This window comes from Hylaeus volcanicus, chromosome 3 (genome assembly GCF_026283585.1).
Source record: "Hylaeus volcanicus isolate JK05 chromosome 3, UHH_iyHylVolc1.0_haploid, whole genome shotgun sequence".
Lineage (NCBI taxonomy): Eukaryota > Metazoa > Arthropoda > Insecta > Hymenoptera > Colletidae > Hylaeus > Hylaeus volcanicus.
In genome coordinates, this window is record NC_071978.1 from 24003754 (window position 1) to 24031268 (window position 27515).

The following is a 27515-nucleotide window of genomic DNA, read 5'->3' on the forward strand; positions in this document are numbered from 1 at the left end:
AATAAACTAAGTTTAAAATAAATTTTAATTAGCTATCATTACTTTTCTCTTCGTGTTTTGTACTCAAGAGCCCCTAGCAACGAGTGACCCGACATACACGTGTGTCGGAACCTTGCGCCTACGGATGCATGAAATATTATAAATCAGAATCGTAATAATTATTTCTTGGAAACTAAAAATAAGAGGTAAATATTATTTTACACAAAAATAGTTGGTATCCTAACCCCTTCGATATACTTTAGAGCAATATACTTAAAATTGGTGACAATGTTGATAAAGTGCGAAACAATCGAAATCTGTGGTAGTGCAGCTTTATATTTTATTTCATAGTATAATATAATTTTGCTGGCTTGGATACAAATGTAAATTTTCTTATAGTGGGAAGAATACAATTTCATTCAAAACATAACAAAAATTATCAACATACATTGTAACAAATAAAAAAATAAAAATACAGTGAAGTATGTGCGTTGCGCGTTAAACGAACAAAACATGTTTTTTTAACTATCAATTACCGTATTCTCGTCGAACATTTGCTGTAACGTAATTAGGTATTCAATTATTAATTATCTTAACGAAAGTAAATACTTTATATGATTAACATTTATCGAACATTGAGATTACAATATAATACCAAGTACCAGTTAAGATGAATAAATTGTAAATTCTAAGTAAAAAAAAAATTGGTTAGTATCAAAGTTTTCATTTTTTTTTAATTTTTTTTTTCAAAATATGTATAATCAATCGTGTCATATGTATTAGAAATACCTCTAATTTGAAATACTACATCACAACATTGAAATGGTAGTTACATTGGAAGGGTATTATAGTATATCTCAATAAAATAAGATTTATGGTTACCATCTGTTGTTGTCTTCAAAATTAAAAAAATATGTGGCCCTTTTTTGCAAATAGTTTTAAATGCACAAATTGAGATCAAAATATTTCTATAAAAAATATCCATCTTGACAGTTAACCTTACTTAAAATTTGAAAATATTAGTATCAAATTCAAATAGTTATAAAATATAGAAAATTATATGTTCTCATGTCCGCAGAAGTTGGGCAAATTTTATTAATAACAAAGAATACAAATAAAAGATTTATTCCAAAAAATAAAAAAAATTCATTTATTTTTAGTGATAGGAATAAACCTGGAATTTCTATTCTCTATTCAGCACAAAATTTGCTTAACTTTCACTATCATACAACACAGTTGTATGCGTATATAAGAGTCTGTTGAATATTTTATTTCTCAATCTGTGAGACAACTTCAAATCTGACACCGTTTTTATTTAATTCTTCAATGAGTGATGTTTTAGCAAATGCAGCACCAGGAGATAGAACGCCGCCTCTAAAGTAATAAAACAAAGGAAATTAATCTTTATAGAATTGCCTGCAGTAAAATACATTGTATATTTAAAATAAAAATATGAACATACTTATCGGGCATTTTATCAGATTCCTTGAGAATTGTCATGGCAGAAAACAATAACATAATGCATGTTGCGCCATATCCAGGATTAACACCACTAACTTTAGTGATTAATTCTTTATTTGGTGGATCTTTATGTTTATCAGTGGGTTCAGCTAATTTTTCAGTCCAACCTACAGCTTTAAATGTAATGCTGAAATGGGAATTTTCCAATGCTTCTGCAGAAGGGCCTTCGTGGCTTACAGTTCCGCAAGAAAAGAATGCAGGATACTAAACAAGATCCAACAAATCTTAATACCATGTTATAATGTACAACATTTCATTATAAATAAAATATAATATACCTTCAATAATAAATTACGGCCAAATTCAAATTTGGACAACACTGCGAACATCAATCCAAAAATAATAGTTGCCAGTGCAAAAAAAAGAGACCTGTTAACAAAATGATTAAAATATCTTAATATATACTTCTTTAAAGCGATTGTATACAGCGACAGTTTTGACGGACGTTCACCATAGATATTTTAAATACGAAACTTACCTAAATGTAACATATGTTTGAATTTGTACTGGCCTCTGTTTATATTTTTCATACAAAAATCTTTGAGAGCGTAAAGTCACAGATCGATCAGATCCCGGGAACACCATGGACCATCCCTTCACCAAAGGAGATTGATGAATCAAGCCCCTAAAATAAGCGTTATTAGAAAATAAGCATTAACATATGCAAATGCACGATATTATTTCGAACCTTCTGTTTAACTTTGGTTGGAGTGAAGGCAATTTTTCGGGATACAGTTGTTTACGCAATCCACGTAATTCATTATGATGGGCTACTCCATAAATTGCTGATTCATAAGTACCATAATGTACCATAGGACCACTAACTTTCGATGTTAGCCAACAAGATAAATACGTTTCAATGGAATTAACTTCCCCATCAAATTTTTGTTGTGTGAAAATTACACCAAGATCACATGGTATACTGTCAAATCCACAAGCACTTATAATGTAGATACCAGCATCTTGAGCTGCCTTGTTATATTTCAATGCTATACTTTCCATGTACTGTAATATAAATAAAAAAACAATTAATAAGACTAAGCCAGTTAAATGTTAAATGCTTCTTATCTTATAAAACATTGACTTGTAGTACAAACCTGTGGTTCACCACTAACATCAACATGATGTGTACGAGTCGCAATACATGCTTTAACAACTGGTTCTCCATAAAATCTATATGGACCACAGCAGTTAACAAGTACTTTAGCTTGCTCTGTCATTTTTGTCAATGATTCTTCATCTTTCAGATCAGCAACAATTATACGTACATTTTCTAAAAAATGTAAATATGACATCATTAAATTAAAAACATTACAAACTCCTCAAAAAATTCCATGCTATAAAAACAACTTATTTTACCAATGTCGGGAGCATATTCTTTAACAATTGTTATCAAAGCTTCTTTACGACGACCGGAGACTCCAAACTTAATTTGTTTTTCCTTAGCCAATTGTGCTGCTACTTTCACAGCATGTTTTCCAGTAAATCCAGTAGCACCAAATATTACAAAATCTAATCTCTCGTTCGCCATGATAGCAGTATCTATGAAATATATGCAATTTTAAACTCTGCTACAATGTAAATAATTTTTTTATAAAGTTAACATTTACGTAACGCATTCCCTCAGGCAAACGGTAACGAAATATATGACATACAAAATTTTTATATGATTACAATTTATACGAATTAATATTGTTTAAAATGCTAGTCATTTTTAACTGCTGCGCAATTCTTTATTAATACAAAACATACAGTTCTTTAAACATATTAATGTCCCGAATATTTCGTCACGTTATTTCGCCGGTAATTCAACTTTGACATATCGAATACTTAATATTTCTTTGTAGTTTTATGTACTCAGATAAATATGTTATTTAAAAATCCATATTCGTTAAATACTTACTGTTGAGGAAAGAACAAAATTGCGACCTTTTTCTGAAATGTATAAGTGCTAAAGTACACAAATGTATCCTTCAATCTTCAATTGCGTCTGTTCTGGTCTGTTCAATGAGATTTCCCGATTCACTGTATCAACTTGTCTACGTCAGAGTCAGAATTGAATGGTGCGCTGTTATGCTGGAATTTTCAGAGTGGGGTGGAGTGGGGATGAAATCATACAAGGAATTACCAAATTATGAATCATCAAATTGGAAATTTATGAAAGTTATCCGTAATAAATAAAAATATAATTCGTACGGGATGAAATTTTCTGAATTAATATTTTTAAATGCATGTTCAGATATTTTGTATACTTGCATATTGATATATGTACTTCGATGTAAATGGATACTTTGCATATCCATATTTAAATTCTGCGATCAAATGTAAAGAATACAAAAATATCACGTGGACTATACTGCAATTGAAATGAGAGATAAACAACGCTACTGTAGTAAGTACTGATTAAGAAGCAATTAAATACATATTCAGACATAATAAAATTTGCTCAATTTTAATTATGCGATATTATATTATTTTACTACATCATTTATTTCATTCTCTTATTTTATATTTACAACATACTTTGCTTTATTACTCACGGTCTGTATTCGGCTAGTAATAAATTATAAATAGCTCACTGTTTAGAATATCACTTTGCAATTAAAAACCTAAGCTAGCAGATTTCTATTATGGTGTAGTTTCAATGTATGTACTTTTATTCGTACGTTAAGATACAAAGTATCGTTAATGTAGTCCGTACAATTCCACTTTGTTCTGGCCAGATATCATCACCTGTGTATATTATTATTTACAAAAATGCACGCTAAAACTTTAACCATTGATTGATTTAGTTTGTATGGATAAAATATTCTACAAATTCTTTTTTTTTTTGTATTAGAGCCTCGCTAAAGGCATGTTGTTTGACAAAGAATAAATTCGAATAATAGGAAATAAACGCTATTACGAAAATATTCTAGTGCTTTTGTGATTTTTTAGGTTCAAAAAAATTAATGCGTAAATTACAAAAAGCTTATGACTTTCATTTTTTCACGGATATAAAATTCCCAAATGTTCGTTACGGAAATATAGCGCAATCGATATTGTTTGTAGCGTCCTAATAGATAAACGACAGAATACAAAGTTCTCGCAAAAACGTATCCACTTTACAAATCCTTATAATAATTTAAGATTTAATTGAGAACCATTTGAATACCGTTCTAGAGATATTGATCATTGGATAATTAAAAACTCATTTCCTCATTCTACTTACGATATTGTAGTTATATTCAATAATTCTTAACCGAAGCAAAACTGAGGGATCTAGTCTTTCGTTTATTCTTTCTACAAAAAAAAGATCGGAATACTATCTCAGTAACTCCATAGTTAAATATACATCGAATATAACTATCGCCTTATACTAATATTTACAATATCTCACATCGCTTCAGATAGGATACAAAACTATGGTACTTTAAAAGAATGAACGCAAAAATAGAATTCTTATCTAATTTTCAATTGCGAAAGTATAAATTCTATATAAAAGAGAAGAAAGTTATTCTTGCTCTTTCGAGAACGTGATCATCTGTTGTCAAATATCATATGTCGTCTTGTTCTTAATTTTATAATAAATACATGCGTATTGAGACAGTGTAGACCACCTACACCAATACGAAGAGTTGTTGTATTATACTACATATTCCTTTTGATGCAAGATTTCTGTGGAGTTTCAGTTTATAGAAAATTTATATGTTCACTAATTTGTACAATTTTACAGACATCATTGTATTAAGTAAGACGCTGATGATTTAATGTCTATTGTAGTGCAATTAGATCGGTAGATCAATGGTAGGTGAAATTATTACACTAGAAATCAATTGTAAAAGTTTGAAGATATATGTTGAAACGTAGCATAGTTTGAACTAGTGAATAACTGTATACAAGCTAAACATCTATTAAACGTACTTGTTCAGTATCGAAAATGCAAAATATATTATATGCGTTTCAGGAAGGCGTACCAGTTTAAATTATGTTTCAACATTGTACGTAATATTATACACTAAAACCACATTGATTTGATTTTACTTCGTTATCAGACAAATCTTGCTATAATTGCACTCTAATAAAACTGTTTTGAATACATGAACATAATTCCTCACGCGTGATAAATATATTAATGAATACAAACTTAAAAATTCAATATCACCGTTTTTGCAAGAAATCTGATATATATATAAAAAAAAGTATTAATTATGTACTAAGAATATGTATCAATTTTTTTATCTTTGCACAACCTCTCCTCAAAAGTCTTAAAAAGACAATTCAATCATGGTAGAATTCATTGCATATTAAGTAAGCATTGGAATAGATTTTATACATAGGTACAAGTCGCGTGTGGTACTATCACAGGATAAACTGTGTAAAGAAATTAGCATGTAACCACGTTTAAGCGAGCATAATGTACAGTGCTCAGTCAGGTAAAACAACGGAAGGCTCCATCAGAATTACAACCGCTCAACGACACATTCGAGAACGGTAACGAGGAAGGAGCACTAGGAATTAGCATTTGGTGGAGGAGGTCTTCGATCATAATCTCGTCTGTAGTCTTTGTTTGGCCGCCAATCACTGGGATAACCATCCCCGGGATACCCATCTCCAGGATAGCCATCACCAGGATAACCACGGCCCCTAAAATGACTTGGCGCAATATCAGATGGCGGATAACCACCACCACCTCCGCTCCCATAACCTCCTGGACCATATCCATAACTCGATGGATGATACCTATAATTATAATTAAACACTACTTTATGAAATTTAGTAGTAGAAATGCTTGATACGAGATTAATTCTACGACTATAATTTCGTTCATAGGTTTAGAATAAATAAGAGGCAAGTTTTAGTTTTAGTTTTTAGGTTAGTTTTTTAACTAACCTTCTTTTGTCATTCATGTGCATATTGCGTTCACGCTCTCTGTCTCTATCCCGGTGATATCCGCTGGACATCCTTGCATAATCGAAACGATCACGCTTATGGTCTCCGAATCTATAAATAAATCAACAGTTGAAATTAGACTATAAGACCAGGTAAATTACATTAATGTATAGTTTCTCATTCGTGTAGAATGTACCTTCCGTCCCTCATGTCCCTTCCATCACGGGGTAACCAATGATCATCTTCTCTGCTACCACTGTAATGTCCGCTTATACTGTAACCACCACTGTCTCTTCTGATCCTCTCATCTTTTCCTCCACTCATTCTCTCCATACTTCTATCACTATGCTGTCTATCTCTGTCCCTATCACGTTCCCTGTCCCGTTTTACATCTTTGTGTTTTGATTCTTTTTCTTTGTGCCGCGGTGTATCCGTGCTATTGGTGGTACTTGACGTAGAATTTGGAGTTGATGTGATAGGAGTAATAGTGATAGCACCAATAGTAACCGCAGATGTATTGCTGATATTGCTTACAGCAGACAGAGCTGAGAAATGTTTCTTGCTTGGCGTGCTACCATTAGAATTTTCTTCTATATCTTCGACTCTACGTTTCTGTATTCTGTCTTTACTGGTCTCTATTTGCTGTTTATCGATATGTTTCTCGTAAGATTTATCCGTATGTTTCTGCAAAATTAATTATTTAAGAAACTGTCTTGTATTATTGCATGATGATATAATGATATCAGTCAGGTCAATACCTTGAGGTTACTTGGCTCCTCCTTCTTTTCTGGACTCGACGCGGCACTTGTATTACTTTCACCTCCCTTTTTTGTTGCATGTTTGTATAACTTGTAAAGTTTCTTTGCGTCAAACTCTGTAAACTTGGACACAAAATACCATAAATTGCTTCTCCATTCCTTAATTTGTTCGGGATCTCTGTATTCTTCGAGACAAGTATTAATTTGATTTCCAATTTGAACGAGACATTGCCTTGTATTAGCAACTTGTTCCGCCTCGCTTAAAGACTGGTCAGGCCTGTCCAAAGCTTTGAGTGCTTTCTTTACTGGTCTCATTTTTTCTTTACACTAAATAAAAAAACACGAAAAAGCACGATTACCTTACCTGACTAATGTATACGAAGTATATAACAACATAAATATGAATAACAACCTCGTTAAATATAGAAGGATCTAAATCTCCAAGAACATCCAAAGCTCTTGGTTCGTTATTGGCAGTAAAATGCATAGGACCAGCGGCTTGTTTAGTCTTTTTAGCCTTTTTATTTTCTTTCTTTTCCTTCTTAGTCTTCTTTTCCTTTTTTTTCTCTTCAGGTACATCTTCGACTTCTTCTTTAGTTTCCTTCTTTACAACCACTTCTTCTTCCTTCTTTACAAGTGGCTTAAATTGGATGAATGTATAAAGTTTAAAATATTTTTTTGAATAAAATAATGCACAATTAAATATGAAATTTACCTTTTCAACCTTTGGTTTGGATTTACTATTTTCGTCCCCTGAACTGTCGTTTTCCTCTATAATTTCTTTCGTAATTGCTGTTTTTACTTCCTTTGGTTTTCTTGGTTTCCGTGTTTTAGTCTAAATTATTAACAATATATACACTATGCAAGTATATATTTAATATGTTATACATTTGATAATTGAAAATATATAAAATAAGAAGGGAAATAGGGAATTTGGAAATTACCTTAAATTGGTATTCTGATTGTGGGTAAAACACATAACCCTGTTATGATAAAATAAAGGTATAAAGGAATTTATTGGGGAATATTGCAAAAATAAAAATAATATTCACTTACCACTCCTAGTTTGGTATCAATTTGTTTCTTGAGTACTTTCAAGAGGTATTCGGCTCGGGCGTGAATTTTTTTTAAATGAACTTTACTACCATTTTGAAGAATTTTATCACCAAGTTTTAAAGTGTTATCCATTTTTATCGCTTCCCATGAACCCATACCATGCGTATATATACCTTTCAAAAGTCTAGAGTCATCTTCAGAGTTCCACTCACAATCAAAGTTCGCAGGCTTTAATCTACGTCAGCGATCACAATCAATTAATTACAAATACATTTAAATGGATATATCCAATTGCAAGGATTTAAAACTTACTTAATGTCGATATGCCAATTAGATCGTTGTTCAGCGTCTGATGGCAAAGCTTGTTCTAAAGGTTCGAGTTCTTTTACCGCTGCTGAGAAAGATTTAGCATTAACCATAACACCGCCAATTTTAAATGTGGGGCCTCGACCCCTTTTACGCCCGGGACCTTTACCCTCTTCTTCCCCTTTATTTTCCTTAGCGATACTTTCGAATTCTGACAGACAAGCTTCGCATCTACTTTTTAACTGATCTCCTAAGAAACGTAATTCAGACATTGGCTTTTCTTGTAATTCAGCGTCCGCAGCAATATCGTCCAATCGTTTTAAGGGTGCAGGGAATTTCTTATAACTCTTAACAAATCTTCGTATCTACGCACGAAAATAATTAGTATTTGTCTTAGCGTAAATAAATTAATTGTTAGAATGTAGTAAAAAAAATTACGTACTTCTGCATCAGTAAAACTTTTGATATTTTCTCGGGGTGTGACTCTTGGTCGACCTCTTTTTTTAGGACGTTCGTCATCACTACCTTCAGCTTCGCTTCCAGAATCTTCAACATCTTCGCTATCGTCTGCGGATGCCTTTTTTCTTTTTCTACCCCTTCCTGTATATTAAAATCAAGATTTAATTTACACATTTCGCAATAATAAATAAATGTCAATGGTACCACATACCTTCACCTTGATTAATTTGCTGGAGAGTTTTCCGACTTCTCGGTGGTAAGTACAGATCTTCCATTTCTTTCGATTTTTCTTCTTCTTCAACTTTTTTTCTGAAATTTTCTGGGATAATTTCCGCCTAAAATAAGTCCAACAGTACAAAATGCAATCAACGAGTGTTGCTTTCGCACTTTTGAAATATCGTAAAGTATTGTTTACGTAAGGAATAAATGAAACTCACCCAATCTTTACTTTCGTCATCATTGTCATTCGGCTGATTGACTGGTTCAGCTTCTTCCTCGAATGCAGCAAAACTAGCTACTTTGAATGCAGATAACAATTCATCTCCTACGGTTGCAGGCCCTTCGTCTCTCGTTTCAGCTCTCCTTAGAATTTCATCGATATCGCACTAATTACATACAAATAACAAAAATGTATTTTTTAAATTTGTGTACACATTTCATTTAGAATAGTTTAAAGCCTTCGGAAATATTACAGTTGGTTCCTCGTCTCCATCTTCTTCGTCTTTAAATAAATCTTCAGCGCCAAACTTTAAAATAGCATTTAGATCTTCTTTGTTGAATGGATTATTATTGGTCCCCGCATTTTTTTTATCTAATACTGTTCGGCCTGTTGTGTCCATCCGTTGAATAACAAGGTGATCAAGAACCATTTTTTGTTTCGCCCTTTCTACTATTTCCTCTTCCACAGAATTTTTAGTCACTAATCGGTATATATTTACCTACATAGAATGTAAGAGTACATAACATATTAATTATTTGATTGATAAACTAAGACATAATAATGCTACGATAAAAAACATTTAAGAATTACCTGATTTTTTTGACCGATACGATGTGCTCTAGCTTGAGCTTGTAAATCATTCTGTGGATTCCAATCTGAATCAAAAATGATGACAGTGTCGGCAGTAGCTAAATTAATACCAAGACCACCTGCCCTTGTTGATAATAGAAAACAAAAATCTGGCGATCCATCTGCATTAAAGTGATCTAATGCTTGTTTTCGTAATTCTCCTTTTATACTTCCATCTAATCTTTGAAATGGAAAGTGTCTCTTTTGTAAATATTCACCAAGGATATCCAACATTCTGACCATTTGACTAAATATTAATACTCTATGACCTGTTTCGCGTAACCTAACCAATAATTTATCAAGAAGAACTAATTTGCCAGACCCGCGAATTATTTGTTGTAGATAATCCTCGTTACTCTCCTTTCTCTCACTTTCGGTAGGTTTTGTAAGAAATGCGTGATTACAGCACTTCTTTAATTCGATAACAATATTTAAGAAGGTCATAGTAGATCCTTTAACGCCCTTCCGTAATGCATTATAATTTTTAGTTAATATCCATTTATAGTATTGTTTTTGCAAAGAAGTCATCTCGACGCGTAAAATTTGTTCAACTTTGGCAGGTAAAGACTTTTCTACATCCTTTTTAACGCGACGTAAAATAAATGGTTCTAATTGCTTATGTAATTTGGAATATCCCTTTTGAGCTGCATTATCATGCTCTTTCTCAAACTCTTCCCATGAATTAAATTTAGCAGGCATTATAAAGTGTAATAAGGCCCATAATTCTTTTAAGCTGTTCTGTAATGGTGTACCAGTTATTAGAAGGCGGTGATTTGTATGAAATTCGGCAAGTGCTTTGTACAAAAGAGAATCGTCGTTCTTTAATCGATGCGCTTCATCTACTAATAACACGGCCCAATTTAAGGCACCCAGAAATGCTTTGTCTTTAAGTACTATTTCATAAGTCGTGAGTATGGCATTAAACTTTAATCTCTTCGAACTATAACACCACTCATACTCTCTAATAACATTACGGGAAGTAACGTCACCCAAATAGGTGACGAAATTCATGTCTGGTGCCCACTGTGACATTTCTCTTTGCCAGGAAGTCATTGTTGAAAGAGGAACGACTAATAGAAATGGCCCATGAAGCTGATGTGTATGGAACAAGTAATAAAGGAAGCATATCGTTTGTATTGTTTTACCAAGCCCCATTTCATCTGCTAAAATAACACTATTTTCTTTGCACCAAGAATGTATCATCCAATTTAATCCATCCATTTGATAGTCTCTGAGGGTCAAATCTCGTCCTCTGCCCATATATTCAGGCTGTCCCTTAACTTGATGAAATTTGGGTCTTGATTTGAGGACTTTGCAATGTTTACTGGGCGTTCTCTTTGAATCTTCCCTATCACGAAATTCTTTTATTTTTTCTGGCCATTTTTTGACAATCAATGCTCCATCTTCCCATGTGGCTTCAGCATATGGCAAACTCTCCCACTTACAATAATAATCTGGATGATCTGAATCAGGCTTGTTATATTCAGCAATGATTCTTTCAACATTATTATAGCTTTTGAGGAGGTCTTGTTGAAGTTCTAATTGACACTCAAAGTAATCTATATCCTCGGGTCCAGCATAATCCCTCCACTGTTTAATTTCCCGTTCTCGCTTAATAAAATTATCTAATTTTTTCAGTCCTTTTACTTTTTGTGCTTTTAAAGATTCTTCTGACTCCCATGTATTATGTATATGAGACCATCCTTTCCATTTTATCGCGTACTGCATTTCAGTTTCTTCATTAGTCAAATCCGTTGGATTAGGATCGCCATTTTCTTCAACAGCATAAATTGTTGTAACATTTCCTGTAACTCCTTTTTTACCCAGTCTTTGTCCCAAAATTCGTTCAATCGTTTCTGCATTATCAGGTTCCGTATTTGTATTACTCCCTTCTTCAACTTCCACCAAATCTTCACTGTCTGTTCTCTCTTCACTTTCTTCTTTATAACTAACTGCTGTGCCAGTTCTTCTTGAAACTTGCCTGTAATAAACGAATTTGTAGTACACTAATAATTAATTTACTAATGTTATTCATTATACATTTAATACTCCGTCTACACATCTAAACAGATAAATTAAATACCGTCTATTATCATCACTGTCAAAGGAAGAATTCTCAGATGATTCTGAAATTCGTTTTTTTCGCGCTCTTGCTTTTTCCTTTGCTTTTTGAGCTGCACGTCTATTTAACGATTTGCTAGGCGGGGGCCTCCTGCTGTCAATATCATCAGATTCAGAATCTGAACTATCTGAGTTCCACGAATTGTGCGAACTGTAAAAAATATGCAAATGTATGTTGAATATATTCAACATAAATTACATTGTAATAATAATGAAATAAAATATCCATTTCATTTTTTATTTGTTATCAACACTGATAAAATGTTCACATTATATAATAGATATTAAAACTCTTCCCTGTGTCTATGTAATAAATGCAAATTTAATAATTATACTACTTATAAAAATCGCATGCATAATGAAACAACACTTTTATGATATATTAGTAACAACTTAGAAAATAACAAAAATAATTTACAAAAGTCTTATACAAATATTTGTTCATTACATTCACGTAATCAAATTTCTATTACTCAATTATTCTCATGCATATAATCTAACACAATTTCAAGTTTAATATTTTATATTCATTATATATCTTTCCATACACACATTTTAATAAACACAACATACAATAACATACGGTAATATAATAAGTGTGATGTTACACAATGTAATGTTTCATTTAAAATATGATTATTATTCATCCATTATTAAACTAAGTAAGAAAACAAACGATAGTGCCATAATGTAAAAACTAGTTTTAAACACCAAGCAGCATAGACAAATTTAAGAGTGGGAAGAATGCAAAAATACTATGAATAAATCTAACACAAAGCACATTAATACAGACCATGTGCAATATAGAGTGCTATATACATAATTATACACAGAAGCTTAAAAACATTATTGCTGTCAAAGTTACAAGATCTACTAAGTAATATTAAATTGTGTATGTCATAAAATGCAGAAATGAAGAAATTGAACAGTCAGTAATATATGATCACTTTCTTAAACATTATAATGATTGGAATTTATAATAAACATCATTACTACTATTATTATTTGAAATATTATTTCTTTTGTGTATTACATTTAAAAAAAAGGATGTAACCATATTACAATTGTAGAAGACAGTTTTGTTTCATGTAGTTACTGTTTATGTATATATTATATAATAAACCTACAAGTCATTATGTTATTTTGTATTATAAGTGCAAATCATATATGTAATTTAAAAAATACATTATGTAATGTATTACAATGTATATTCAATCTACAAGGAACAATTCATAGGATTACAGAATTCATAAATTGAATTTGTGGTAAATACTTGATTGAGTTTCGATTATTACTTACCTTTTTTTCTTAAATATCTTGCGACTATCACTGTCACTTTCACGCTGAGTTGCAAGCCTTTCTGGCTCTTTCCTAGAACGCCCGGATCTCCTGATGCCATATATATCAGGATTCTCATCCCATTCACGACTAGACTCATTTTTAAGCCTAACTTTTGTGTCTGTGCTGTGATTTGAACTTTTGCTTTGGAAGCTATCGCTTTGTGCAGGTGCATCCGACTTCTCTGATTTATTAGAATCAGAACCTGATCCAGACCCGGAACCACTTGAAGAGCTAGAGTCACTGCATCAGCAGCCAGGCAATGTTTTATTTCACTAATCTTGTTAATACAGTGTACAATATACTTTTTAAATATGTTTAACAATAAGATACATCATGAGTACCGATCAATTTTAAATATATAACTAGTTGAAGCCCATCATTTTTTTTCTAAAAAATACCTTTAGGTATGTATTTTAAAGTATCATGTGAAACTAATATTGTTTTGTGTTTCTGTATGATCTAAGTTAGCATACACTATCCTTATTGATTGGGACAAATTCATTATAAGTATACATGAGTAAAAGCAGTACTAGTTTACCTAGTGCTTAAACTGTTTAGAGTACAAGGAGACAGATACTATTGCATGAATAACAAAAATTTGAAAATTGTGCTTACAAAAACTTCAAGGAATACATTAAATTAGCATGATTGTCAAAGCAATGTTAATGCTATATAAAGCTATAGCAATACACAAAGTCAAGTGATACCAATCTTAAAAAATCCCTTACATATCAGAAAGTCAAATACATTATATAAAGGAATATCATATATACGTATATATGTTACCATTAATGATTAAGTGTTGATTGCTATTATTAGTTCTGGTATACTAGTAGAAATTATGTAATATCCTATAAAGAAATGAATCAACTAAAAGAACAAAACTGAACAAAAATTAATGAAACCTACTCACAGGAGAGTAAAGCTTGAGAAACATTAATTTATATTATTCTAGAATTATATAACATAATAAGTGAAATTGTATAACCATAAAAAAACATAAATTTCATTGTGTATTAGACTTTCTGAAGTTAAAGGGATCAATTAGAAATATCGATACCCACCTTTCTGATCCTGAACCAGATCCTGTATTACTCCCTGAAGAAGAGCTATCGCTCTTACTTTCATTGTCAGAATCAGATCCAGATTCCTTACCAGACTCAGACTCTAATGTTTTCTGGAATTTAACCAAATCAATCTAACATTTTCTTTTTTTAAATCTAAGAAATCGCAGTGTTGTTTGGAATAGTTCTTCATTAATGATTACATAGTAATTCTTTCAAGTTGTGTTATTATTTGAAATAAATTTTGTACTAAATTTTATTCATATCGTAAATGTGATATAGCGACGCACTGTTATTGGCTAGTATACTTTCAATGATAAAAATATTAGTTGAACATAAGATGGAAATGCCACCTCTTCATATGAAGATCTCTCCTCCATTTTAGAATTCTTGTCCACCATTTTGTGATCAAGAAAGATTCAACTTCCAAGCTCTTCAATACATTTCCTTATAAGTACAGTTTACTTAATTGTTCTGAAGTATACTAAACGTTTAAGCAAGCTTTTGACCATAGATTTTGAGTCCAATTCAGTATATAATGACAAGAGAAATCTAAACAAATTGTTGTAGATGAAAGAGAACTAAAGGAGACCCAAAATCTTATGTTAAAAACATTCTAATAAGACTTACTTAGCCTATAATGATTACAAGTTATAATGATCATTAAATAAATTATCTACCTAATCTTGAATTTGATTAGAACTAAGATTTATTCTTTAAATCATTTGTTGCAGAATTTCCTGCAACTGATTAGTTTAAAGCGTATAGAGTAGTTTCCTGTAAATAACCAGCTTAAGGTGTAGTGGGTGGTATCTTAAAAGAATAATGTAATTCACAATTTAAATACTGTATATATTTATTGAACAATTCAGGAAGTACAATCTGAGCAACACTTGGCTGAGCTTAATTTACATTTGGCTTTTTAATAATGTACAACTAGAAGATATTAATCCATGTAAAAGAACATACTGACAATAATTTCCTACCAGCCATCACTAAAATATTTCTTTGATTAAAGAATAATACTTTGTGTACGAATAAGCATAAGTATCGGTTATCAAAAGATTCAAAAGGATGAATTATACTTTTATGCTACATCTATTATATAAAGGATAACATTGTCTGAAAATAAAGACTTTGTTACATATGATAAATACCATTTACTTTTAATTGAAACTGCTAGGACATATGTTTTGCTTAAAAGGAATAAGATTTTGAATAGTTGAAAGAACGCTGTTTCTTCAATATTTGTTCAAAAATTAAATTCTTTATGCGTGAAAAGTAATTATCTTAAATTCTGTTTCAATATTATTTATGGCTACACAGCAATATAGAAAACAAGTCTAGATATACCTCGTGTCATGCTAGATGTATGAATAATGAGACACGTAACAATGAATCTTCTTATATCCATAATATTGATAGATTCTTATATACATGTTTGAAATAATTGCATCTTTTGTAATTAACCAAGCAACAGATTTTAAAGAAACCATTTATCATTATGAGAAGCTACATATTTTTCTGTTCATTAACATAGCAACAATTCTGTAAACAAGGTTTATATAGATAAATGATCATTACTCATTTTCGAAGTACCATTATTTACTTTTGTTGTCATCAAACATTGAAAAGAATACTTTGTGTTGTGATATTAAAGATTATGTAACAACCAAATATATTTTAAAGAGAAACATGAAACAATGTTTCAACATTAATATATATATATATATATCAACTTGAATGTTTGAACAAAAATGTTATTGTAACTATTTTTACTCTTCAATACGAATCATTTTCCTCTGTAATTCTATAGTTTCCTTTTAGATAATTTTATTAAAAATTGTACTGAAATTGAAAAATGTATCATCTTTCTGTTAATTACAAACACAGGATGAATGCACGATACATCAAACCACATTTGAATCTAATTTTTATGAAAACTCTAGAGAATAAAAGATAAATAAAACCTTATCCGTGATATAAAAATTATTGAAATATTAGAGAAATTCCTGCTTCCTTTTCAAAGAAAAAGGTTTGAGTATGCTCAACATCTTTTAAGCAAAGAACATTTAATTGCTGTAGCTTTTACAAGAGATTGTGCCACACACTCTCAATCATAATAAGGAGAATGTGCACTATAATCTTTGAGCTTAATTTGCAAAAATGGGTCCATCAAAAAATTTTGATTAAACATAGGTTCAAGGTAAAGGAGAATACAAGGAATCATTTTTAACGAAAATTAGGGTGGAACAACGATATTTTAAGTGATAAATGTCAGATTGAATGAATGTAAACAAACTTATAGGTTATTAAGAGGCTGTAAACTATGTAAAGTTATGAAAAATTGTGATTTATCAGAGGCAAGTCTCTGAGCTCTGAAGGCCAATAGGGCTCCGCCCTACACGCAGAAACCTTTTAAATAAAGTTACAATTAATTTTTCCATTTTTACGAGAATTTTTCTAGCCGCAGTTCACTGAAACGCATGTGACAACGTGATTTTTCCCTATTCCAAACAACACCGCGACAATATCCCGCAAATTAATATTCGACAAAACATCGATGCTCGTATTTACAACGTAAACAACGGATTATTGGTAAAAGTATCCGTGAAAAGCTAAAACTTAAACAATTTTCGAACCCGACCACTCACCTGCATCGTCCCGTCTGCGCGTCGCACCGATATCTCGATATTACACGCACCACGCACAAATTCACGTTAATTTAATACTTAAACTACCGCGTATACACGTATTTGCAATGTTAAACGACTATTGATGTATAGAGTCGCGACATCGTGCAAAATTATCGAATTTTCACGTACTATATGGTCACGGGCCTGAGCTTGGCCGCCATTTTGTGAACTCGACTCGTTCTTTCGCCCTCCCCGACCGTCCTCTCGTCCATCGTCCCATCATGCAACGCGCGCGCGCGCGCACTCTTCCCTCCCCACCTTTCATCAACACCCCTTGCTATACCGAACGCCCTGCAAATGCTATAAATTTAATTTCTCGTGCACGACAATACAAAATATCTGAAAAAATCACATTTCGTTAGAAAATATATAAATTTACGACTTACGAATCTCGCGAAACGGAATTACGGAACATAAGAAATTTTCGGAATGACGTTACAGTGTAGCCGCATAACGGAAACTGTTGTAAGACAGCCATTTTGATTACTCACGGAAATTTTACCCAGAATGCCTTGGCGACGGTTTTTCGATTGTTCTGTATGTGCGCAATTACGGCGATCGAACAAATCATGCAATGATATCGATACATTTCCCACTTTCGATACTAACATTTTAAACGTATTTTAATTGAAACACAGCTTAAAATGTACAAGACAAATTTAATTATTCCATGTAATTAGACGTATATTAACATAACGAGATTTATATTTTCTTAATATGAAAAATAGCATCTCAACACACAGTCGACATGTAACATGTAACGACGTTCATAAAAACCGTAAATGCGCAATACAGTGGTCGAGCTCAGAGACTTAATCCAATTTATCACAACTTAATCACACAATTATGTTTACATGATAAGTGAAAGATGTAGTACATGATATAAATGTTAATGGTGTCACCATGCAGTGTAAAAGCATTTATAGGAAGCAATATAATATCTAAAAGCTGACGTTTTCCATCAGATTGGGTAGTTAAGATGCAAAATCAAGTTGAATAGCGAGATTAGAAAATAGGTACTCGAAATACAACAAAAAAAATGACTTCTAATAAAACAAATGGTTTTACCCGGTCCAATGAAAACTAGCTTGCGTTTTCGCAGGCGATGAAACTAACGTAATATGACGAGAATGTAAGACGAAAAATATTACCCAAACACCCGTGGCACGGCGCACCGGAAAAGGAAGAAAGGTTCATGAGTTCGATATACGATTATTTACAGCTTCCGGTCGAAGATCGATTTCTCGTTATATCGCAAATCGACTTCTCGTTCGGGGATAGGCGCGTAAAACAATTACGGAGGACCTTCTACGAAACAATAGAATAGTAAAATGTTACAAGTTACATAAATAAAATTATTTTATTATATAGTTACATCATAATATTGCTATTACTGTTTCTTAAAACTAATTCAAAATATATATTTATTGATATTTGTTTAATGTAGACCTAATCTTCAATTTACACTACCGTAAATATACTACAATTAGTTCGTTTTACATGATGTAATTTCATTTAAAAATTACTAAGAATACATGCAATTACAGAGATTCATCTAAGGAGAAAGTTATCAAATTCCGGAAACGGAACGAAAGTCTCTCAACTAAAACGCTACATGATATTATTTTAATAGAATATGAATAGGATGAAAGGGTTATTTAATTTTATTTAAAAGTTCTATTTTTTCCAAGTTTCTTTATTTACATAATAATTTTAATGTCTGCATTGTTTAATGTACATGAGAGGTAATAATGAGAAGAAAATATGGTGTTCACGTAATGCATACATAGCAGATGAAATTTATATACACATACATGTTTTTTTTAAAATGTAATACTTAGCAAATATATACAAATATCGATTCCTGCAAATGCTTATATAGGACAAAAATGTGAAACAATCGGTGTAATATATCGATATAAAATGTTTAGGATTTCACTGTATAACTGGTTCGTTTAATTAACAATTTCTTATATTCACATTTCCTATGATAAATCGGAATTATATAGTAATTCAATCTTAAAATAAGGTAAAGTGTAACACAGTAATATAATATTAGAATAAGAAAAAACTAACGAAGATGAGAATTTTATATTCACTGCCCAGTGACAATATTTTATTTTAACATATTCATGATATTAAAGGATACTTGCATAAATGAACTCATGAATCTCAACACACAGAATTTATATGGATTCATGTTATTCTGGATCTGGTGTTTCTTTTGTTTCATCTAATGACTCTTCTTCTTCTTCTCCATCCAATTTTTCCTTAGCTTTTGCATCAGGTAACCAAAGGCCGCTATCAACACATCGCTTTATATGATAAGCTACTTCTTCCTTTGGCATTTCCGCCATTGTTTGATGCAGTAACGGAATATCTCGTGTTTCAAAACATTTTTGTAGAGGCTACAAATAATACATTGATATGAAAACAACGTATTGACTGTTAAGACAATGCACAAACACGTCTGCGGTAAATTCATTTTTACCTCTGGTAGACTTTCAAATACTTCAAGTGGATCAAGACCACCTGGTCCAAGACGCGCTTTCCTTTCTTCTTCTTCTACCTCTTTAAGGGCTTCTGCAACTTTCTCTACAGCTCTTTTACGTATTCTATCTTTAAATGCTCTAATTTCATCATCAAACGAATTTTTATATTCTACTTCCGCAATTTGAATGCGACTGAAAAATGAGCCCACGCATGCTCTTGGATCGACATCCAGTTGCTTTGATAACTCGAATATGTATTGCATACATATGCACTGATGGGCAACATGTTCTACCAAATCATGTTTCTGAAATTGATGACACTCTCATTAATGTAATAATTCTAGCAATTATAATTAATTATAGCAGTTACTTATATTTTACACAAACATTCCATGTGTACTTACTCCCTCAATTTCCAAGTTAATACACCAGACCACTAAGTAGTTTAAAGTATTTTCACACACTAAATGAGGATTTTCTGACAAAAATTTCTTACTGTCGTCGTATCTCTTTAACATACCAAATTCTTTTATCTTTTTTTTATGTTCTTCAACAAATTGTTTCGTTCTCTTTTCTTTCTCTTCATCTGACAAACCAGAATCATCTTCTCTACGACCTGGCCTTGTATTAATTACAGTTTTTGTAAAGCCATCTTGACTAATAGTATCCACATTCCAAGGTGTCAGCTTTTCCTTTTTCTTAAATTCTTCCTCTTTCTGCCGAATCTTCTTTTCTTCCTCTTCAAGATCTTGTAAAACCTTCTTTAGTGCGGTTAAATCAGCAGAATCCTTTTGTTCATTTTCTAATTTTGAAAGTTGTTCCTTTGTTTCTTTCAATTTTTGAAGCATCCTGAAAATTCATATCACTCAATTAGATTTAATAAATACAGTCTCATTTATTAATGAAAAGTATGTGAAACATACTGTGTTTTTTTTCTTTCGTGCTCCTCGTGTTCTCGTTTTTGTTCTTCCATTCTTTCAATTCTTGCTTGATGACGCCATCTGAATAGAGATGGTGTATCGATATTTGGGTGAGTTTCATCCTCATCATCCGAGATCTGATAATTAAAAATTTTAGTTTACAAAATATACAAATGTATAATTATATTGATTGTAATTATAGCCTATAAAAAATCCTTAAACAAGTAAAAATAATCATAAGGATGAGACATTGATGTACAAATTAAATGTTTATGTTAGTATAAGGATCTAATATTAAAATAAAGTATACATATATACATGTACATTTTTTTATAATTTATTTACCATAAATGCCTACAAAAGAAGTCAAATTAGAATTGGAATAATCAGGAATAAATTTGGTGATCTCGTTGTTTTCTTTAAAGTATAAATAAAAAGTATCCTTGACATTTCTACTTTTACTCTAGAATATTCTACAAGTGCACGGGATCAATATCCAGATTCTTACCTCAATATCTTTCCACTTGCTGTAGTCCACCATTGTTCGGTCCGTTAAATATAATTCTTTTGTGATAATTTGTCTCTGGTTATTTTATAAATGTAACTTAGGACATAAAGTACTGTTGCACTTCTATTAAATAAGAATTGCGACGCCTATATCTGCCTATACTTGCCGTAGTTTAATTGTCAATTGCACTAACGTGAATGTAGAACTTATATACGTGCGATATCCATTCGATCTTCGATATGATTATTCGATATATCATAACAGTGTTTCTCAATGTTCCCTGATTGCAAATTATTTACAACTATGAAATTAGACCAAACCCAAGCAAATATAATTGCGATATAATAATTTATTGAAATAAACAATTGATATCCATATTGAATATAGATATTTATTTGTGCGTATATTACATGCTACCAATGGCGCCATCGGTGGTAAAACGCCCAAGTTTGTAGTGAAAATAGTTCCCATTGTTGTTGCTAGATGGGACAACTAACTAATGGGGGCCCATATTTATTATTAAATTAAGCAACTATTATACTGTAGTGTTATAAATCAAGGAATCATAATATTTATGCATTTATGGAAAATAAAGAATAATTTATTAAAAGGTAATGGTGGCGCCATCTCCGAACAACGGTGGGAACTATTTTCTCTACAAACTTGGGCGTTTTACCACCGATCCAAATTGGCGCCACTAGGTCCAAGATTTGTGTCAAATAGGATATTCTTAAAAATAATAAATTTGGCATAATCACACATGCGTTAATCAGTTTATTATTTCATATACTTATTATTTAATTTTATTTCAAGTTAATTATAAGGGAAATGAAATATATACATATACCTTCGAAAAATTAGTTCGATACTCACCGCTAGATGGCGATACTGATTTTGTGTCCATGAATCGCAGGCGTAGCCTTATATGGTTATATGATTAACCTATTAGTTTAACTTTTATTCTATGTATTTTATATATTAAACAGAATGATTGGCATGCGAATGAATGCGTTTAATGATACTGGACTTGGTGAACCAGAGCAAGATGCAAATACAGCTCTCATAGAATTAGATAAAGGTGTGTTTACGTTCTTTAACTTAACCTCGAATCAGTACCTTCCCGGTATTAATGAAATATTATACCGAGAATTTGACAAATATTCTCGTAAGATGTTTTAATAAAGAGTCTATTTAGTAGGATTTTAATAAATCTATGTAATTGCTTTGAATTTGTTGAAATATGTATTCATTGAAAGTATTTTTTTCAGGCTTACGTTCCACAAAAATTGGAGAACAATGCGAAGCAATAGTACGATTTCCTCGATTATTTGAGAAATATCCTTTTCCTATACTAATAAATTCGTCCCTATTAAAATTAGCCGAAGTTTTTCGAACTGGCAGTAATTTTTTACGTGTCTGGGTTCTTAGAGTATGTCAACAAAGTGAAAAGCATCTGGACAAAATTTTAAATGTTGACGAATTTGTTAGACGTATTTATAGCGTAATACATTCCAATGATCCAGTTGCTAGGGCTTTGACTTTGCGTACATTGGGCAGTGTAGCTGGTATTATTCCAGAAAGACAACAGGTAATGGATCATTATTCACTTAGTATATGTGTAACAAATAAAAACTTTAAACTGAAAGATTAAATAATTTTTAAAGGTTCATCATAGTATAAGAAGATCATTAGATTCTCATGATTCAGTTGAAGTTGAGGCTGCAATATATGCTGCACAAATGTTTGCTGCACAATCTAAACTGTTTGCTGTTTCTATGTGCAGCAAAATATCTGATATGATTAGAGGTCAAGCTACGCCAGCATCAATGAAATTACAGCTTATACCTATTTTACAATATATGCACCATGATACTTTTACAGCTTCAATGGTATATAAATATAAAGGACCTTATATATATTTAGTGTAATGGAATATCATAAGTAAAGTTTAAATTTATTAAAGGTAAATGATCTTTGCATGGAACTTCTTGCTAGTTATCCAGCAGTTGAATTTGTCAGAGTTACATTAAGTGCTTTAAGTACATTGGCTTCTGCAACATTAATTGATATCCCACAACAAGTTGCACTTCTCTTACGTTATCTACAAGATGACCCAAGATTGTCTATCAAACGTCATGCTTTACATTTATTGCATACTTTAGCAAGGAAGGGGGCACATCTGTGGCCACAGGGTGCTCTTAATAATTTAATCGGTAAATAAAATAAATACATGGTTATATGATAGAAGATATTTATTTAACACAATATTTTAGAAAGTACTACAACACTTCTACAAGATGGTGCTGGGAATAAAGATCTCCTTATTCGAACATTAGATGTGATTGAGGTTATTAATTATTTGTCGAACGATAATTATAAAGGTAATATATATAAAAAGTTATCAATAAATTCTTAAACTTATCCAATCTAGGTACTCAGTCAAAGTGCAGTAACATGCGATGCAAATAGGGAAGAAGGAAATCCTCTTTTATCTTTATGCGTAAATGCGTGTTATTCCCCTAATCCTTTCGTTGCAGTAAAAGCAATTACAATTTTAGCCAGAGTTACGTGTTACTGGTATGTATTTAACATTGCTTTGCGTGAAATTAGTCCGATAGTATACATCTAGAGCATTAATTCTTTGCTTCCAGCTATGAAGAAGATTTACCAGCTTATGGTATACAAGATGTTGTATCTTGTCTTGAATCTTTAATTGTATTATTAGCTCTGAATGATAAATACCTACGTCAGTTGAGAGTCTGCCTGCGGTCAACAGTAAAATTGTGTCGAGCACAGCCGAGCCACTGTTCAGTATTTGTTGACGCTATTGGTAGTACACTCTTTAATACCAATACAGAAGGTGGCCAGAGTGAAAGACAGGCAGTTGCTTTGTGTGAAGCTCTGGGTGCTATTGGAAGTTTAGGAGAAAACACATTACTTCCCCTTTTACCAGATATATTGGTGAAACTTAAACAGACATCGCATATACACGCAAAGGTAAAATTGCAATACAAACATAATATAATTGAAATGTAAAATATGACTAAAGAAAAACAATACAAAATTTCATTTTAAAGGTGATGTTATGTACATTACTTTTTCAAATGGTGGCTGGAGGTTATGAATGGAATGCGGAATGTATGGAAGCAGTAGATGAGGTTATTAAAAATGTAGATGGTTGGGCTAAGTATCGAATCGCACGCAGCGCTGCAAGATATGGTCATCACACTATAGCAACACAAATATTTAGAAGCCTAAAGGAAACGGTAGCATCCGAGCAATTACATTTCTGGCTATCTGGTTTGGAACTAGTTACGAAAGCTGAAAGCTATCTCATGTATGTAAAACTTATATTTTATTCATCAGCCATTTTGCAGATATTTTTTCGCATATCAAATGTATTTCTTTTTCGCAGGGAGAAGACAGAAGAAATGGAGAGCAAAGTAAAAGTACATATCGTTGAGAAGTTAAGCGGAGCTATCGCGCGTTATGCAAGCGCATGTGCCTCGTTGAAGGCCGCTAGCACGCCTTTACGAAGTTTACAATTTGCCAGCGAATATTCGAAACTTCGTTGCGAATTTCTGCAAGCTATTGTTCAACTGTTGCATTCATGCAGGTATTCTATTAAATCCGTTTATACCAAAGGCTACATACAATTTTTAAGTTAATTTTTCGAGGGTGCGTAAATAGGTAAACGTAATTGTGTTTCAGATCTCTTTGCACGGCTCCACCACCTGCTATAGCAGTTACAGTGGTTCTTGCGACGAAAGACGATCTACAACGGTATGGTCGCGTTACTCATCAGGTACTCAATTTTTTTGTTTATAATTATTGTAATATTATATTAGTGCCGCAAACTACTAAAATGACATGTATTTATCAGTTGAGAAAGTCAGCGCAAGAATTGAAAAATTGTGCGGAGAACTATCAAAAGTTATACCAATCAGCTTTTGACGCTGATCCAGGTTCATTGGCAAACATAAAAGCGTATCCTTTAATAAAATATAGAAGTGAGAATTCTTCGTCTGCTACCATCGCTATGTTCCATAATAAATTACACTAACCATTTACAGTATTAACATAAACTTCCTTTACTTACCGTATAGATTGCAAGAAATGTGTCGTTTGCTTGCAAGTAGCGTCGAACGCGTATGCGGTGGATCAGGAATCTGTACATATCATCAGAGCGAGGTAAACTTTGATTTCGGCGATACCGTAGAAATGCGTCAATTAGCTCGTTGCTGTAAAGAATTGCGCCGTCTGGCGCCTCCCTGGATAGATGAAAATAAAACGGCGGCGATTAGCCACTCGAGAGTCAATTGTTTGATTTCGCAAGTTATGTTACTGGCTGGAAGAAAAATGAGATTACCAATGCCACGGTATTATTTCCAAGCTTTACAAGCGACTAGCGTCAAGCTGTCCGTGTCACCGCAACCTCGTGTTCTCGGAGAACCGGTATCTGTTCCTCAGGGTAGTCAGCTGGCGTTGAAGGTCGAGGGCGTGCTGCGACATGGTCGTCGAGCTTCCCTTTACCGCAGCGTTGCTGCTGTTTGTATTTCTATTTCTACCACACCTCCGTCGAAGATCAATTCGGATCAGAAGGTGAGAATTCTTTTAGATTATTATAGTATTGTCGGATATTATAATGTATATAGTCTGAACAAGCATAGTTTATTTAGGAGATTATATGAGAAATACGGAAAAAATGAGAGAGATATGCTTTATGTCGACAGGATTCGAACGCGAACGAGCTGCAACAGACTGTGACGCCGCACCGTGATTTCTTCGCTTGCGAATTTTTGCTTTCGTTAGGAAGCCCTGCGACGGGGACAACGGCATGCGCAAGCACCACCGGTAATGTAAACAGCAACACCAACACTGGTGGCGGACAATATCAGGTCACGGCAAGCGCGAGCATACTTGACAAGGACGGCAACGTGTGGAAATGTGGACCGCGTTCCACGCTTCAAGTCAGGGTACACGAAGAGCCTACGAAACGGAAGCTACCTTAACTCAATCCACGTACAGTTTTTTTTATCATACATAATTTGTATTGTATATAGAAACATGGAATAAAAAAAAGTTTTCATTTTAAGCGCTCTTCGTCGTCCTTTAAAACAGTGTACCACGTCTTGTTTCCCTTCTGAGTGTTATTTATATCTTAAATTCTCATTCCTCGTGATTTGTGTTATTTTATAACGTAATGTTATAGAACAAAGGACATTAAGACGAAATATGTACTAAAATACAATAACACAAAACGTATATTAAAATACAAAAATATAACGCTGCAATATTGACAACATTCAGCAGTTTTTACAGTTGACGCGAATTAGCAAGCTTTCAAATACATCGTGGCAGGATTCTTGGAGTAAAATCGATTTTTTACATCATCTATACGAGCTTTGATAGTGAACGAAGTTGATTATAGCTAGATTTTATCGGGTAAGAAAGGGAAGGTAAGGAAGGCGAGGAATCCAATGAAAAACAACTTTGATTTTTTCATTAATTTTATTAATTTATTCCCAACACTACTATTGTTCCTCAACTAAGTTCTCCAATTTAACTGGTTCTTGGACATATCCTGTAAGGCTCCTATACATATAACGATACTATGTAACAGAGGGTTGTACCAAGCAGATTAGGCTAACAAAAATTGTTCGCGGTCTTCAACAAGCATTGATCATCCTGCAAGAGGACAAATCAGGATGTACACAATCTTCAACACACGTGCAAACATCGTTCAAAAGGAAAGATCAGAATTTGTATTCGTTTCCTTGGTATTAATATCCAACTAGCTTTATTTTGGATCAATTCGACCGTTTTACTTCTTGACGAAACTTTTTATTTTCGAAAGCAGATGTGGAACTGCGAGAGTGGGATGCGTTTTGGGGAAATTCGCGATTGGGCGAGGGTAGCAAGGGTTGGAGCGGACAAGTAGCAAGAGTCGACGGTACGGGTGGACGCGCTGTGAGAAAGCCCATAAAAGGGAGATCGCGAGGGTGTTCGGAGCACAGTCGCGCACCGTCTGTCCGTTAGTACGGTACGCGGCACTCCTCGACGTACGTGCTACGCTCGGTCGGAGCATCATCTCGGGACGAGCAACAGTTATGCCCTCAGATCATCGCGTCATTGGCTGACACGGTCCAATATTTAAACTTCGTCACGCGTGTGTGCGCGGTAAGTCATTTTCTATTCATTTTGTAATTTTTTTTTTTTAATTTCAACGTATCCAATCATAATACGTATCCAATCCTAACAAGTTGGCCAAAGACAAACGAACGATTTAATTTTTAATTACAGTTTTTAATTCCGAGTGGTTTCCACTCGGTTTCCGAGAGCAAAGATCGATT

General features: G+C 32.8%; 5 protein-coding genes across 9 annotated transcripts in view; 2 read left to right on the plus strand and 3 right to left on the minus strand.

Annotated features, from left to right (window-relative positions):
• Nucleotides 1-295: 295 nt before the first annotated feature.
• LOC128873252 (saccharopine dehydrogenase-like oxidoreductase) lies at nt 296-3564 on the minus strand. Its single transcript, XM_054116687.1, has 8 exons — nt 3404-3564; nt 2860-3042; nt 2598-2773; nt 2189-2505; nt 1979-2125; nt 1779-1869; nt 1442-1704; nt 296-1353 (listed from the first exon to the last, which is right to left on the minus strand). The coding sequence occupies exons 2-8, from the start codon at nt 3029-3031 to the stop codon at nt 1248-1250; spliced, it is 1272 nt and encodes a 423-aa protein (XP_053972662.1). The 5' UTR covers nt 3032-3042; nt 3404-3564; the 3' UTR covers nt 296-1247.
• A 437-nt stretch (nt 3565-4001) lies between these two features.
• On the minus strand, nt 4002-18434 carry LOC128873251 (chromodomain-helicase-DNA-binding protein 1). Of its 3 annotated transcripts, none has more exons than XM_054116684.1 (17): nt 17201-18434; nt 14547-14659; nt 13441-13722; nt 12104-12292; nt 9982-12001; nt 9644-9889; nt 9389-9556; nt 9169-9286; nt 8935-9092; nt 8499-8857; nt 8187-8421; nt 7846-7965; nt 7543-7770; nt 7131-7457; nt 6569-7056; nt 6373-6483; nt 4002-6222 (listed from the first exon to the last, which is right to left on the minus strand). In XM_054116684.1, the coding sequence occupies exons 1-17, from the start codon at nt 17204-17206 to the stop codon at nt 5991-5993; spliced, it is 5400 nt and encodes a 1799-aa protein (XP_053972659.1). In that variant the 5' UTR covers nt 17207-18434; the 3' UTR covers nt 4002-5990. The 3 variants fall into 3 exon arrangements, with proteins under 3 accessions (XP_053972659.1, XP_053972658.1, XP_053972660.1); XM_054116683.1 differs by having other exon boundaries at nt 9163-9286; XM_054116685.1 differs by lacking the exon at nt 13441-13722 and having other exon boundaries at nt 9163-9286.
• Nucleotides 18435-18920: 486 nt separating this feature from the next.
• On the minus strand, nt 18921-21523 carry LOC128873148 (hsp90 co-chaperone Cdc37). 3 transcript variants are annotated; one of them, XR_008456340.1, is made up of 6 exons: nt 21163-21523; nt 20658-20791; nt 20139-20583; nt 19734-20039; nt 19392-19650; nt 18921-19260 (listed from the first exon to the last, which is right to left on the minus strand). XR_008456340.1 is itself a non-coding variant. In XM_054116493.1 (5 exons), the coding sequence occupies exons 1-5, from the start codon at nt 21193-21195 to the stop codon at nt 19444-19446; spliced, it is 1125 nt and encodes a 374-aa protein (XP_053972468.1). In that variant the 5' UTR covers nt 21196-21522; the 3' UTR covers nt 18921-19443. The 3 variants fall into 3 exon arrangements, 1 of the variants encoding a protein (XP_053972468.1); XR_008456339.1 differs by having other exon boundaries at nt 18921-19227; nt 21163-21522; XM_054116493.1 differs by having other exon boundaries at nt 18921-19650; nt 21163-21522.
• A 546-nt stretch (nt 21524-22069) lies between these two features.
• LOC128873175 (integrator complex subunit 7) lies at nt 22070-26257 on the plus strand. Its single transcript, XM_054116542.1, has 13 exons — nt 22070-22240; nt 22431-22750; nt 22827-23051; nt 23126-23375; nt 23436-23509; nt 23594-23739; nt 23814-24159; nt 24240-24499; nt 24578-24778; nt 24874-24967; nt 25046-25149; nt 25269-25764; nt 25896-26257. Exons 1-13 carry the CDS (start codon nt 22150-22152, stop codon nt 26172-26174), a joined length of 2886 nt encoding a protein of 961 aa, XP_053972517.1. The 5' UTR covers nt 22070-22149; the 3' UTR covers nt 26175-26257.
• Nucleotides 26258-26744: 487 nt separating this feature from the next.
• The window catches only part of LOC128873698 (lachesin-like), a 67553-nt gene continuing 66782 nt past the window's right edge, over nt 26745-27515 (plus strand). The window contains exon 1 of the mRNA XM_054117452.1: nt 26745-27342. The gene's annotated coding sequence lies outside the window, so the exon portion shown is untranslated. The remainder of the gene's footprint in view (nt 27343-27515) is intronic.

Coding starts and splice junctions, on each gene's coding strand:
- LOC128873251 (XM_054116683.1), bottom strand. Junction 9,093..9,162: donor GCAAATTAATCAAGGTGAAG/GTATGTGGTACC, acceptor TTTAATATACAG/GAAGGGGTAGAAAAAGAAAA. Junction 7,057..7,130: donor AGGAGCCAAGTAACCTCAAG/GTATTGACCTGA, acceptor TTAATTTTGCAG/AAACATACGGATAAATCTTA.
- LOC128873175 (XM_054116542.1), top strand. CDS start 22,150: ATGATTGGCATGCGAATGAATGCGTTTAATGATACTGGACTTGGTGAA. Junction 23,740..23,813: donor GCCAGAGTTACGTGTTACTG/GTATGTATTTAA, acceptor CTTTGCTTCCAG/CTATGAAGAAGATTTACCAG. Junction 24,779..24,873: donor CAACTGTTGCATTCATGCAG/GTATTCTATTAA, acceptor ATTGTGTTTCAG/ATCTCTTTGCACGGCTCCAC.
- LOC128873148 (XM_054116493.1), bottom strand. CDS start 21,195: ATGGTGGACTACAGCAAGTGGAAAGATATTGAG. Junction 20,040..20,138: donor TTAACTTGGAAATTGAGGGA/GTAAGTACACAT, acceptor CATCAATTTCAG/AAACATGATTTGGTAGAACA. Junction 19,651..19,733: donor TATTTGAAAGTCTACCAGAG/GTAAAAATGAAT, acceptor TATTATTTGTAG/CCTCTACAAAAATGTTTTGA.
- LOC128873252 (XM_054116687.1), bottom strand. CDS start 3,031: ATGGCGAACGAGAGATTAGATTTTGTAATATTTGGTGCTACTGGATTT. Junction 1,870..1,978: donor CAAACATATGTTACATTTAG/GTAAGTTTCGTA, acceptor TTTTGTTAACAG/GTCTCTTTTTTTTGCACTGG. Junction 1,705..1,778: donor GCCGTAATTTATTATTGAAG/GTATATTATATT, acceptor GATCTTGTTTAG/TATCCTGCATTCTTTTCTTG.